Source organism: Patiria miniata, unplaced genomic scaffold (genome assembly GCF_015706575.1).
Source record: "Patiria miniata isolate m_02_andy unplaced genomic scaffold, ASM1570657v1 HiC_scaffold_26, whole genome shotgun sequence".
In the NCBI taxonomy this organism is placed as follows: domain Eukaryota; kingdom Metazoa; phylum Echinodermata; class Asteroidea; order Valvatida; family Asterinidae; genus Patiria; species Patiria miniata.
This window is the reverse complement of record NW_024037065.1, coordinates 8,385,586-8,399,635: the sequence shown is the minus strand read 5'-3', so window position 1 is coordinate 8,399,635 and position 14,050 is coordinate 8,385,586. Positions and strand designations below refer to the sequence as shown.

Sequence of the window (14,050 nt, the reverse complement as noted above, 5' to 3'; positions counted from 1 at the left end):
AGGTTCGTGAAGACACACACTGGCGAGCTTAAGTATTTGAGTCGCACAAAAAGCAACGAAAGCATTTTTGAAAGAATTAAAGAATGTTTCTCTTGATTCTCTCGCAGCCACCGGGTGGTTCCCGAATCCTGTGGGAGTTGGTGTCCGTCCTGAATGGTCAAGATGACAGCTTGCTGCCTGACGACTACAGCAAAGGAATCATGCACGCTAAGCATCTCATCAAATTCAAAGCTGTGAGTTTGCATTCAACAGTGGACCATTCCTTAAAACTTGTTTCAGTGAGGGTGTCGACCTTAACTTTCTTGTTCGCTAGCCAGCCGGGCTACTGAAACAGGCTCTTAACTAGCTCGCGGGCATTTTCACTAGCCCGCATGTTTTTTTCTTTTAGAGAACGTTTCATAAACGGCAATGTGCATACATGTAAAACGTGTATAGAGCCTGAAAGTTGGCCCCTGGTGGTGCGCTTCAGGGACCCTCGAAAAGGAAAATTAGCATGTAAAAGTCTAGAGTTTTTGGAAGTAGTTTTGGTACATTGATTTCTTAAGAAAATTACTCTCGGAATTTTATGGAAACTAAAAAAAAAGATAAATATTGTGCCAAAGATTGACCTCTCACTTCCGAGAACTTCCGTGTGGACTTGTGAAACTCGATCACTCGTTCAAGCATGACAATTTTTAGAATAATTTTGTGGCGGTCATTGGGTAAAAACTTATATTAAACTTAAACAGGAGACTCAAATTGATACAGATTTGCTTTCTCAATTTAATGACTTATTTCTTCCTGTCCTTTCAACTTTGCCGTATCCCAATTTTTTGACTTGCCAGCCGGGCTACTTAAGGAATAGTTTGACTAGCCTGTCGCAGTTCTGACTAGCATTTGGCTAGCGGGCTACCGCTAATTTCGAACCCTGGTTTCAGTTGTATAAACTTTGTGCAGGAACAGATGGTGTGCAGGAACAAAAGTCTAAAAATAGTAAGGATGTTATTCATTTTTGTTGAACTAGAGTTAAAAGATTAAAATAGAATTTCTCAAATAGAAAAAAAAAAGGTTGCACCCAACTATAGCATTACCATACCGTTATATTATCGTGTGTAACCCCTGTCTTAGCTTACCCTTGATATTATTTAAAATAAATCCCACTGCATGCCTTCATTCTCTGAACTTTGACCTTTGACATTTCTCCGTGACCTCTAGTCAGAAGCCCAGGAGTTGGAGATGGTCAAGATGACCCGCCCTACCTCGTCAGGGACCGGTGTCAAAGGTCGCGAGGACAAACTCCGGGAGGCGGCCAACGTCCACATCAGACTGGGCCAGGTCCAGCGCTACTGTGAACTCATGGTGGAAATACACGAGGTTAGTCATTTTTTTGTTTTTTTCTTTTTTGATAGCAACATAGGAAATTTTTATACCAACTCCAAATTCTGTCTTGCTAATTTGCTTTCAATTTGCATTCAATTCAGTGGGAGAAAGCCTTGTCCGTCGCGCCCGCTGTATCAATGGACTACTGGAAAAAACTCACAGAAAGGTGAGTTTGTATTCAGTGTATTTTAGACACGGACAGATTTCTTCTAACCAGATTATTTTTTGCCTTTACATTCTGTTATTAAAGCGTAATGAAAGGTTGCTTGATTCACATCGGTCTATCTAAATCACTGATCCCTGAGTTGGATAGAAGAAGTGTTCCCAAATTATTGTCTCTTTTTTTTATGGAAACCAAATTGGGGTTTAAACCCCGATTGAGATATTCCCCAGATTGGGTAGAAACCCATCTGAGACATTCCTACGATTGGGATAGAAACCCAGTTGATATATTTCCAAGATGGGGTAGAAACCCAATTGACATACCGGTATTTCCCCGATTGGGGTAGAAACCTAAGTGATAAATTTCCTTGATTTGGGTACAAACCAACTGGAGATGATCGGGTATGGATTAACCGAGGTATTTTCCAGATTGGACAGGAAATTTGAGATAATTTCATAATTAGGTTATTATCCTGATTAGGTCACTCTCCTGATTAGACCATTTCACCATTCAATTTCACATGAAAAGAGGCAGCAGTTTTGGCTTTGAAAAAGTAGACATACCAGTACAGGTACACCTTTAATGCGTAAAAAAAAAATGCAACAGTGAATTTCAGTGTGCTGCATAAAATTAAATTATTGTCAGAAAACTTCCCTTTTTTTAAAACATAATTTTAGGTAACCAGTTTCATCATATTTTACTATTAATAATAAAAAAAAAAAATAATAAATAAAAAAACTACCATTAATTGTTACTTTTGTGATTTTCTTCTTTATATTTAGATATGCAAATTTTCTTGCCTCCGAGAGCAGCAACGATTGTGTGCCTTATTACATTGCAACGGGAAACATCCAAAGACTGGTCGACTACTTCAGTTTGCACAACCAGTTGAAAGATGCCATGTTAGTCGCACAAGTAGCGTGCGAGGAGGGCATCGCTCCAACGACAAGTGGGCGCGCAGGGCCGAGCATACCAAACGAGGACCAGAACGGCGTAGCGGAGCCTACGGAGGAAAACGTCCAACGTGTGAATGACGTGAGCTGGAAGCTTGCTGAGCTGTACTTCCAGGACGGCCACCCTATCATGGCCGCTTGCTGTCATCTTGCCGTGGGAAATACAAGGGTGAGTTGGATAGCCATTATGGGAGTGATAGGGTCCTACAAATAGTTACTTAAAGGTACATTCCATCATTTGCAGCTATCCAAAAAGTAACTGACAAAATAATTGTTGAAATGCATACTTGGTTTAAAGATAGTCTCCCTGTGACATTATTCTTTCTGGCATGCTGTCATGTTAAAGAAAACAAAAGATGTGTCTAAAGACTCAACTTTAATAATTAACCAGGAATACAAGACAGTTACATACCAGTTTCTGGCAAAAATCTATTTGCTCAGCAAAAAAAATAAATTGCCAGAAACTGGTCTATAATTGTCTTGTATTCCGGTTTAATTATTCAAGTTTGAACAAACTTTGGTACACAAAATCAAGCAGTAAGTTCTATTCATGTTTATTTTTTCTTTGCATTGCTCCTTAGTGTGCCCTGTCTAAACTGATCCGCGGACACGAGCTGGAGCTAGCAATAAGTGTGGGTAGGGCACTAGAGGGCAGCAGACATCCGGATTTAATCGCCATGGCCACGCAGTATCTCACTCGGCGCTGTCAGAGGTTGGGCAAATGGTGAGTGATTGTCAGCATCTCAAAATCACTGTCCCTAAAAAAAAAAACAAGCTCGATCGGATCTCGGAAACTGCTGGCCAACGAATGCGTGTTCACCTTATTTGTACCTTTGACCCCATAGCTGTAGGTCAGACGGAGAGGTCACAATGGACATTTTTTAGTGTTTGACGAAGGCCAACATGCTGACAGCGCTAATTTTGTCATTTGAGCTTTCTTTACAAGGTGACCTATTTTTAACCTTTGGCCCCATAACTATAGGTCAGACAAAGAGGTCATCAGGGACATTTTTTTAATGTTTGATAAGGGAAGTTTAGTTTTTTGGGGGATGTATAGGTTACCAGTTTTCGTCTACCAACGTACACGAAACATTTAGGCTACATGATCTGCACGCACCAACTATACTCTGCAGACAGTCGTGTTTTACTAAACTCTCGAGGACAATGCTTTGTGTTTCCCTTTGTCCCTGTAAGCTCTCCCATAGGCTAAGCACATAACCGTACGATAGAGGACTGTTTCCAACAAAAGACCCAACGCCCAAGGACTGAAAGGATCTGTTGTTCTCCCTTTGTGTGTCGGTCCTCGGGGGTTATGTATAACTCGTACACTTGTTTCTGTCTTGTATTACGCTCGAGGACAGACCCACAAAAGGATAACAAAAGATCCTTTCAGTCCTCGAACGACGATGCTTTTGTTTGAAACTGTCCTCGATCGTACGTTTACGTGCTTAGTCTATGGGAAAGTGTTAAAGTACAGGGACAAAGGGAAACACAATAGGTTGTCCTCAGGCGTATAGTAAAACACGACTGTGTGCACATGACTGTGATACAATGTACATTGCGTTTATACCTGTATACAATGTATGCAGTACACATCACATGCCCCAGGCCTCGGCCTCAGTAACACGTGCAAAATACCGTAAATTTTTAGTTTACTACCATGTAGGTATGTATGTTTTGTAACGAAATGCAAAAGTATGGCATTACACAGAAACAGTAATGATTCTGGATGTGTGCCAACCCAATTTAACACCCTCCTGTGATGTCACACTATTATTTCTTCTCGCCATTATTTTGCTCGAATGGAGCACGGCGCGCCATTCAGCTTCTGACGAATGGCGTACTGCGCACATATTTTGTTTGCCGTAGATGGGTGAAGCCACTTATGTGTGATTCAGTAATTTAACAGAATCGTAGCAAGACACTAAGGTTTTCGTTTTGGGTTGAGCTCCGTAAGGGTTAATAGAATAAATAACGTATTCTGAGTTGCACCTGTTGTGTTATTTCTCAGGGATCTCGGACTGGACCTACAGTCAACGCTTCCCAATCATGAAGACTTGATGATTTGTTTGTGCGCACGCTGCGTGTCCTGCTCTACAGAGGTCAACTACCTCCATCAAAAGGTACCAGATTGGACAGCCACGCTAACAGTACCCATCATTTGCCAAACAGGACTACCTGCATTCCAAACTGTGATTTCTGTTCTCTTCAATGTAATCACCGACCACATGCATTTTCCTTGGTGCAGTATAACTTTTTTGTGTGCATGAGAGGTGAAAAATGTTGGCTGTTTCATAACCTAGGTAAATTTAAATGTAAGTAGGTATAAATATTTGAGACTACAAATGTTGGAAGCATTTTCCGTATGTAGTTTCAAATGTAATGTTAACTTGGTTTGAAGCATTTTTGTGTGATCTAAACAAAGTTTTGGGAGACACCTACCAGTTCTAAATTCTGTATGACCGGACGGTCATCTAGGGGTCACTTGAGGTCGTTGTTTAAAAATGCACAAACGTTGACTTTTTTAAGAACTCAAAACATATAGGGATGAACCGCGGAAAAAGGCGACACATGCGGTCCGCAGACCACTTGTTATTCAGCCAAATTGGAAGCATTGTCTTCAGCAGCATTTACTTCTTGGTGAAATTAGTAGTAGGCCTACCTGGAAGAGTTAAGGTTAAATCCAGTAAATTGGTTCCATAATTGCTATAATTTTCTCTTGCATGTTGTCTGACGCAGGCCGGCCTTCCCAGCACCACTGAATGCACGCAGAAGGCCCAGGAGTTGGAGGCTAATGGGGACGTGGAGTGCGTCAAGTACTACCTCCTGTCTACGACACCAGAGAGGGCGCTGGAGCTGGGAATCACCAAGATCACTGGTACGTATTGCACCCAGGAGTGTATGGGCTCTGTGCACAAGTACCCCCTCAACGGTTACAAAGGGAGAGTTGGGGGAGACCACTGGGCTGGGAGGGACATTCGAATGCTTTGCTGACAACGCCGGGCGCTCATGCTATGGCTTTGTACACATTCAGAATAAACTTAGTCTTGTGGACTTTGCTCCATACATGCGCAAACAAGCATGCACACCCATGTTTGTTTTACATACGCTATGTGGACATTCCTTTGTTTTCGTGTAGTTAAGAAAAGTTGGTACAAAAAATTAATTTTATCTAAACTGTGAAAACTCTTTCAACCCCCAATTTTTGTTTTTTGATTTCCTTGAATGTTTCTCTTCATTCTGCGACGGATAACCCTAACCTGAAAATGCCTCTAAACCTGTTTTCCAGAGAGGGCGAAACGTTATGTGGACACGGCTTAGTCCACATAACGTCAACACAACCTGCATTATGTGGACATCTTTTGTTCACATGTCCACATAGTGACTGTAAGACACAAAGTGTGTATTTGCCTGCAATCGTGGACCCCCTATTGTCCCTCTTTTGTTTGTACTCTAACTTTTTAGGAAAACCTCCCATATGTTTTGTACACGAATCCAAATTGGGGACCTCTCGGGAATTGGGGACCCTATTGTCCTCTATTGTTCAGTGTCCCCTATTGAATGCAGAAACAAACTCAGTGTGTCTAGTCCACTGTGCTGTTATAAGTGGTCAAAAAATGTTATTATTTTTTTTTCCAGTTTATGTATGACAATATTGAGATCATATGCATTATGTGGGTGCTGTGGTCCGTTGGTGTTTGACTTGTGTGCCGTGGTACATTGAGTCGAACCCTGACAGGGAGCATAATGCTTGTGATCTTGGGCAAGGTACTTTACTACGATTGCCTCTCTCCACCCAGGAGTATAAATGGGTACCTGTGAAAGTAGAGACCAAATTGTGCTGATCTCGAGCTGCTGCAGAAAACTGGTCTTTATGGCCCGATGAACAGAGATAATAATTGCGATGCATTTTATCATATTCATATGGAATTTGCAAAATGTAAATATATAAATTATTATTATTATTATACATATCACAAACTTAAAAGTTATGGCAGATATAGAAGCTGTTTGAAATGTATGCAGTTGTTGTATTCATTCATAAGTTGTACACATGATGTGCATTTTTTAGTAAGTTAAACCAAAGTTCTTTGAACAGAAAACTGATCAATGAGTTCTGGATAAATGGTCAAACTCAAGAGGATAATTATTAACCCTAACCGAACTCAACCCATCAAAGTTCAACAGCAGGTTTTGTTTAAATCTGTTGGGATAGGTACAGTACCTCTAAACTGATGGTCTTTTACACTGGGGTTGGCATACCTCCAGAAACTAAGTCCAACAATTTGTGTGTACAATTTCCCATGTGGGTGTTGGAATTTGCCAGAATGGGTATGGTTCCTAGTAAATTAGGCTGGGGAGTTAGGGTTAATGCAAGAACCTTCAAGCATTTGAATGTTTTTAAAGACTGATTTTTTCCACGAGTTTGATGTGATGTGATCAGTAAAAGAAGTGTACATTTCCACTGTTGCAGATAAAATGTGTGAAAGAAATTGGACGTTACAAGACGTGCTGCCAATGATCACGCTACTGACCAACATACGCAATGATGTCTTACTGCAAAAGAGTGCTACCAAGTGAGTGGTAATACGCTAACAAATGCGCGTGCACGATAAGCTCTTGCCGTCTTGCATGAAAGTCTTGCATGAAATCTATCAAAACGATCCCAGCCAAAGCTTAAAAATGCGACGCCCAAAAAATGCGACGCCGATGGCACATATGGAACACCATACTTTGTGATAAATACCACGCAGCGGCGGCGGAACGGGTTTGAAACTGGGGGGGCATTACCCAAAAGGGGCACTTGCTCAGCATTTTTTTTTGGGTACATCCGTGCTGAAAGGTCGACACGTGTTTTTCACCGGACACTTGCCCTCCGTAAAATCAAATAGTTGGGGGGGGGGGGGAGGGGGGGGGGGGGATGGTACCATCTTCCAACATAGGGGGCGCTCTTCTAAACTGATTATATGCTAACTATGCATTATGTGCCCCTGTGCCCATTTTCAGGGCGTATTGTATGGGTTTTTGGGGCTTTGTTTTCATATTCCTCGTTTATATCAAAACTATCTATACCATTATTGGGAAATTGTTACTTCTCAGAAATACAAAGATACTTTCAGGGCATTTTTTTTATCTCGAAGGGGCACTTTTATGCTCGAGGCGAGGGGGCACATTTATGGCCGCAAAAGGGGCACTTGGGGAAATCTGGGGGGGGGGCAAATGCCCAGCCCCCCCCCCCAGGTTCCGCCGCCCCTGATACCACGTGACTATAACATTACTGCGCATATTTTGCCTCCATTCACAAACTTTTCATAAACAAAGACTGTAGGCTGTAATTTGGTCCATAATGTCAGAGTTTGACCGATTGATTATTTGTCTAGTCTGTGTCTTGTAACTCCATTTTTTCATCATTGTTTAGTTTGTCAATTATACACCTTATTCCTGAGAATTAACTGAACTTCTGATCCTGAGTCAATACTTCTGATCTTGAGTTTTGTGGTTGTCACTAAATAGTTGATATTCCTAATTCAGGAGAGATGATTGAACTGTTGCATAGGTTGAGTAAAAAAACCGAAACCCAAATGTTGGGACCATTGTTTCATTGAAGTTCTGCATGTAGCACTTTCAAAATCTAGGATATGAAAACCCAATTCATAAGCTTTCTTTTAGTACAAGAATCATTCAAATCACTTCTGTTCTTTTCAAGTTACAGAATTTTAAACACAAGCACTGTTTTAAGGTTCTGTCCACGGATCACATAAAAGTTCAGTGTTCTTTCAGCAAAACGAAAAGAAATCACATGAGGATGTGTGTGAATTGTTTTCATTTTACTGAAAGAACGCACACCTTTTTTTTGTGATCCGTGGACAGAACCTTAAAATGGTGGTTGTGTTTAAAATTCCGTAACTTGAAAAGCACAGGAGTGATTTGAATGATTCTTGTACTAAAAGAAAGCTTATGAATTGGGCTTTCATATCCTAGATTTTGAAAGTGCTACATGCAGAACTTCACTAAAACAATGGTCCCGACATTTGGGTTTCGGTTTTTTTTAACTAACCCTGTAGTTGTGTGGTTTCTCACCGGGATTATGGATATCTTTTGTTTCAGAGAGAGAACTGAGTTACTGCTCTTGAGCCACTACCTCGGGGCCTTGAGAGCAATACGCAGGGGCTACAACAGCATCGTCCTGCCTCTCCTACGGCAGTCCAGGTAAGTCTGGAGAACATCGCCACTTAACCAATGGCAGCAGAATTGACTGCCACTCTGCCATAGAAATCAATAGAGGGGGCTCTGCATGTATTAAAGATATAGTCCATCATTTGTAATTTGTGCATTTTGTTCGTTTGAAGTAACAAAAGTGTTCAAAATCTAATGAAGGATACTGAACAACTAACCTGATGAAGTTTCAGCTCAGCTTCAGCTGTATATTCCGAGAAAAACCACATTCTAGGATCTCAATTTCAAATCAAAAGTTGCTGAATCATGTTTTATTGAATTGCAGCGTCTTAAGACGCACCGTTGGAAAGGCCTTCTTTCGTTGATTACTTCAAAATGATAGCTTGCCAGAAATATTAATTTCACAGGGAGTTTAGTCCATGTACTATCTTTCAACCAAGTATGTTTTTCAACAATAATACGCCAGTTACTTTTTCGGATGGCTGCAAATGATGGACTATAGCTTTAAGTGTGTGAATATTTTCCCTGTTGGGGCCCTGTTGTAATAATCACATGTGCAAGCGCATGGGGCAAGTTCGAGCAAGGACCAGTGGTTAACTAGTGGTTGGTTCGTGACGTACCTAGCGCATGCGCACTGAAGTTGAAGTGCGAACCACTCTTGTCTAACTATTGTCATGTCAACGACTGTCAGAAAATGATGGTCGCACAATTATTCAACACTTGTTTCTCTTTATTTACACAAATAATAGTGATTGTGTAGAGGCTCTGTGCGCCAGCAAAGAGGGCGCCCTTTTACCTAGCAACAACGTCACATGGGCAGGACATTTAGCTGGTTGACTCGCACCATTCCTTGTTTGTGACGCACGTACACCAGGGTATTTGTACTATGTACACGCAGTGGTACGGCCGCGCGTCGTGGCAAAATTGCAATCAGGCAAGATGGCGTCCATTGGTCACCCCCTACTGTACTTTCTTTGACAGTGAGGGGGTACTTGTGAACGGAGCGGATAGTTTAGGACATCTTACATACTATCGCCAGTATTATTGTACAATGGTGACAAAAGTGACATAATCGTAAACTAACATGGAAAAACTGTGCAATGAAAATTAAATTGCACACTCACAGTTTCGTTTTCCGCCATTTTTGTTGATAGTTGGTCCCCCTGGCACTATGCTATGGAAATTGCTATTGATAACCAGCTATAAATCGTGGCGTGACCAGCCGCAGTAGGCTGGTCCTGAATAGTTGATTAGAGTACTCCAACCATCGTCGACTAGACAGAGTTCGGCTAACTTGGTCGAACTGTGGTTCTTGTGCGAACTTGGCTATGGTTTAAAGGAAAAACCTTGTGCAATATTTTGCACCAAGGAAGAGTAAAACAGTCAAATTTTGTTCAACTTTAAATGAAAGTTCACGACATCCCTTAATTCTGTGGATTTTTGTCCACTCCATTCTAGGCACATGTTGACGAAGAAAGACTTGGACGCGGAGGTTGCCGTTCCGCTATCTGAGGAACAAGTGAAGAATGAGCTGGAGGCATGGACAGCGCAAAGGCAGTATGAAGAAAGGTACGAATTATGACTACCATGCTTAATTGGGCCAAGTTCGCGCAAGGACTATAGTTGACCAATGGTTAACTAACGTTTGCCCGAACTCTGTCTAGTCGACGGTGGTTGACTACGCTAGTCGACTATTTGGAACCAGCCTACTGGGGTTGGTTGCTTCGCTGGTAACCAATAGCCGCGCTCATTCAAAACGCTAGCAGAGAGCCAGGATCCAGAAGTTTTGCGATGACATTTTGACCAGCGTTTGACTAGAGACGTTCGCACGTCGCTATCAGTGCGCAGGCGTAAGGTACGTCACAAATCAACCACTAGTCGACTAATGGTCCTTGCCCGAACTTGGCCCATGTTTGGACATGCAGCTTGGCCAAATCTGGAACAGTCCATTCATACTGTTCTCAGGGGAAAATGACTTGTCTAAAACACTGGGTTATTCCATTAATTTGGGGTCCAAAAGTGTGACATCTTTTTGTGTCCCTGTCACACCTGACTTGTGTAATTTGCCGTGCAAGTATCATTAAAATTGACTTCAAAACTATTTTTTATATGTTCGACAGGTACTTTGCTTTACATCATTATCACTCTATCAATGTGTCCTGAATTTATAACAATCTGTTATCAGTGTTAACAGGGCCACAAAAATAATTGGACCCCAAATTTATGGAACGACCCACTGTGAGCCAACCATCCTTACTATAATTCCAGGAATCTCTGTCTGTCTGGCTGTCTGTACGTCGATTATCTCCAAAACCGGGTGAAGTTGAAACTCGGCGGGTGTATTGCTCGGGACCACATAATGTGCAGTGTTAAGTTTGAAGTGGTTTGGACGAGCGGTTCTCGAAAAAGCTGCAAAAAAGTAATATTTTCTGAGGCAAACGTGCCAGTATATAGCCTAGACCACTGCGCACTGATGTTCTTTTCAATATTGTTTACGTCATGTTTAGGCTTAAGCGCGCGTGCTCAATATGACACAAACAATGCAAAAAGGACGGGCACGCGCATTGTAGGGCGATAGCATTGTCCAGTATGGCTGAATAGCACTGCATACCATGTTTCCGTATGTACACGTACGGGGTGGCTGCACGGGCACATTATTTTTGCAGTCGACTGAGCGACCATTGTAGGCGGTCGACTGAGCAACCTTACTGCAGGGCGATACCGTTCTCCAGTAGGGGTGAATATCTGCGCTATTTTTTGCATTTTTTTTGAGAACCACTCGCCCAAACAACTTCAAACTTGGCACAAACTTTGACGTGAGTGTGCGTTCAACCTGTGAAAACAACACCATTGAATCGCATGCGTTGTTTGCACCAGAAGTTCTCAAAAACTCTGCAATCATGCAACAAATACCAGCGGCAAAGCAATTTGTGCTTTCCAAACAGGCACATTTTAGACAACCACTTCACTAGTTTAATCAATGTTTAACAAATGTCCACTTCTCACTCCACAGGAAACTGGGTTCCCCTGACGCCAGTCCACCCAGCGAAGCACAGGCGGCCATCTACAGTGCGCTGATGCAGCGTGCCGGGTCCGAGGAGACTGAGCTGGAATGCGGCGTCGACCTGGTGGCCGGCTCCCGGCTACCCTGCCATTCAGACGTCCACACATCCCTCCTGACGGGCGCCAGGATTCAGGTCAGTACAAATGTAATGAATATGTAATACATAATATGAATATGCATATCCATTCAGCCAATAGCACTTGAATGTGATTTTCTATGTAAATTATATTGGGGATTGGATGGATGTGATTTTACTCAAAATCTAGGAATTTCCAAGGTGTGTTTATCCGTCGCAAATTGAAAATATTTTATGTAAGGGATATTAAGTCCGAATTCCAGCCCAGGAAATTAATTCTGGTTAAAATAGGAGCATTTTGAAACTACACTTCCAAACTCTAAACTTTAGTACACGAGAACAAAGAAATGACACCACAAGGATACAAATTCCAGTATGCCTGTGTGTGTATTTTACGTGAAATTTGTTGTTACGGGATGCGCGTGAACCATTGTCAAGGAAAGTGAGTCTGACTAGGGAGGAGGTGACGTCACACTTCTCAATGTATTGTGCTGCCATTCAGAATTAATTTGGTTTTTGTTTTACTTCAATTTGTTTGTTTTTTCTATTTTAGGGTCCCGTATTTTTCCTGGAGGATGGCAAGTCCGCCATCGCTCTCAACGATGCCTTGATGTGGGCAAAGGTCAATCCCTTCTCACCGCTGGGTACCGGTGCAACTATCAATCCATTCTGATGGGTACCAGTCAATATGGTGAATCTGCTGATGGGAACCGACGCAGGTATCAATCTATTGTGAAGGGTACCGCTCAATCAAGTCAGTGAGGGAACATGGGAACCAGTGCAACAATCAATTCATTCTGATGGGTACCAGTCATTCAGGTCAGTCTGCTGAGAACCGGTGCAACTATCAATCCATTCTGATGGGTACCAGTCAATAACGTCAGTCTGCTGGGAACCGATGCAACTATCAATCTATTCTGATGGGTACCAGTCAGTAATTTAGTCTGCTGGGAACTGGTGCAACTATCAATCCATTCTGAAGGATACCAGTCTATCAAGGCAGTCTGCTGAGAATCAATGCAACCAGCAATCCGTTCTGTTGGGTACCAGTCTATCAACCAATGCAACCAACAATCTGTTCTTTTGGGTACCGGGCAATGAAGTCAATCTGCTACGAACCGGTCCAACTGGCAACCCACTCTGACCTGTACCGGTCTATATTGTCAGTTTGCTCAGAACCGGTGAAAATATTAATCCATTTTGATGGGTACCAGTCGATCAGGGGCAAAATGGATTACCTTAATATGCATTGGTCGTTACTGGTTCCAGGCTAAGTTTTTGATCAATAAGAAAATTTGTTAAAAAGCAAAATTTTCTCCTAATTATAAGCAGCTAGGGGCCCATGAAATCAGCCCAGGCTTGGCCCATCTGTGGAAGCTCACAGTGGAAAAGCAAATTTCTTCACTTGACTTTGTTCAACATTCATTTACAGGGGCGTGAAATCTCAGCTTTAAAGCTGATTTCAGCTTTCTTTTGTTTTGGATTTGAGCTTTTTTTCAGCTTTTTTCCTCACTTGCTGTGTACAAAAGTATAGGAGATTTCCAAAGTTAAGCTTTTTTATACCTTTTTTTCAGCTGTTTTCAGCTATTTTTAACAGTGGTCACTCACACCCCTGATTTAGTAACGAGTAGAGCCTTAAGGATACAACATTTGCTGTATTTTTTAGAAATTGATGAATTTAGGGGTTAGTGTTTTATAGAAATATTGTTACACCGACACGTTTAAAGTTTTGTGTTCATAGATGCTGGAAAAACCAAGAAAAAAAGTGCTGTTCTTGTAGTCTGGTTTCCTGACCCTACTTCAGACGAAATGGAGCAATTTATAGATGTTAAGGAATTGCCGGGTCAGGGAACCAGACTGGCTGGCTTGCAGCCGTTCATGGATGTGTAACCGATTGCAAACAAATTGTGGACTTACTTAATTTGGTAATTTGGGGGCAGTGTTTTTTTTTAAACGGTCAGTCTTTTTCCCAACGATGGTCATCCGACTACAAAAATTCCACTTTTCTTGAAAATGACAGCACCCCAGGTGCCATGATTTCACAGGATGCTTGAGACTATTATTCACTAACAGTCAAGGAAGGTATTTCATAATAATTTGGTAGTTTTGTTCTGTGATGTTTGCAAATGTTTTATATACTACCTTTAAGTTGTAGCCTTTTAAATTTGCAGCCAGTTTGCAAGTGATATGCCAAAGATGAGCTCATTTTTACAAAAGTGCGAAATATATTTGCTACGCATGTACAGTTTTCATTTAGA

At 41.8% G+C, this 14,050-nt stretch overlaps 1 protein-coding gene across 1 annotated transcript in view; it reads left to right on the top strand.

The window, feature by feature from the left end:
• LOC119733954 (WD repeat-containing protein 17-like) overlaps positions 1–13,178 on the top strand; it is a 43,788-nt gene extending 30,610 nt beyond the window's left edge. Inside the window, exons 14-25 of the mRNA XM_038207320.1 lie at positions 108–233; positions 1,195–1,353; positions 1,461–1,525; positions 2,305–2,644; positions 3,057–3,199; positions 4,487–4,598; positions 5,215–5,353; positions 6,950–7,052; positions 8,584–8,685; positions 10,111–10,221; positions 11,666–11,849; positions 12,346–13,178. Of these exons, the coding sequence (XP_038063248.1) occupies positions 108–233; positions 1,195–1,353; positions 1,461–1,525; positions 2,305–2,644; positions 3,057–3,199; positions 4,487–4,598; positions 5,215–5,353; positions 6,950–7,052; positions 8,584–8,685; positions 10,111–10,221; positions 11,666–11,849; positions 12,346–12,465 (1,704 nt within the window). The 3' untranslated portion in view covers positions 12,466–13,178. The remainder of the gene's footprint in view (positions 1–107; positions 234–1,194; positions 1,354–1,460; positions 1,526–2,304; positions 2,645–3,056; positions 3,200–4,486; positions 4,599–5,214; positions 5,354–6,949; positions 7,053–8,583; positions 8,686–10,110; positions 10,222–11,665; positions 11,850–12,345) is intronic.
• The last annotated feature ends 872 nt before the right edge of the window (positions 13,179–14,050 follow it).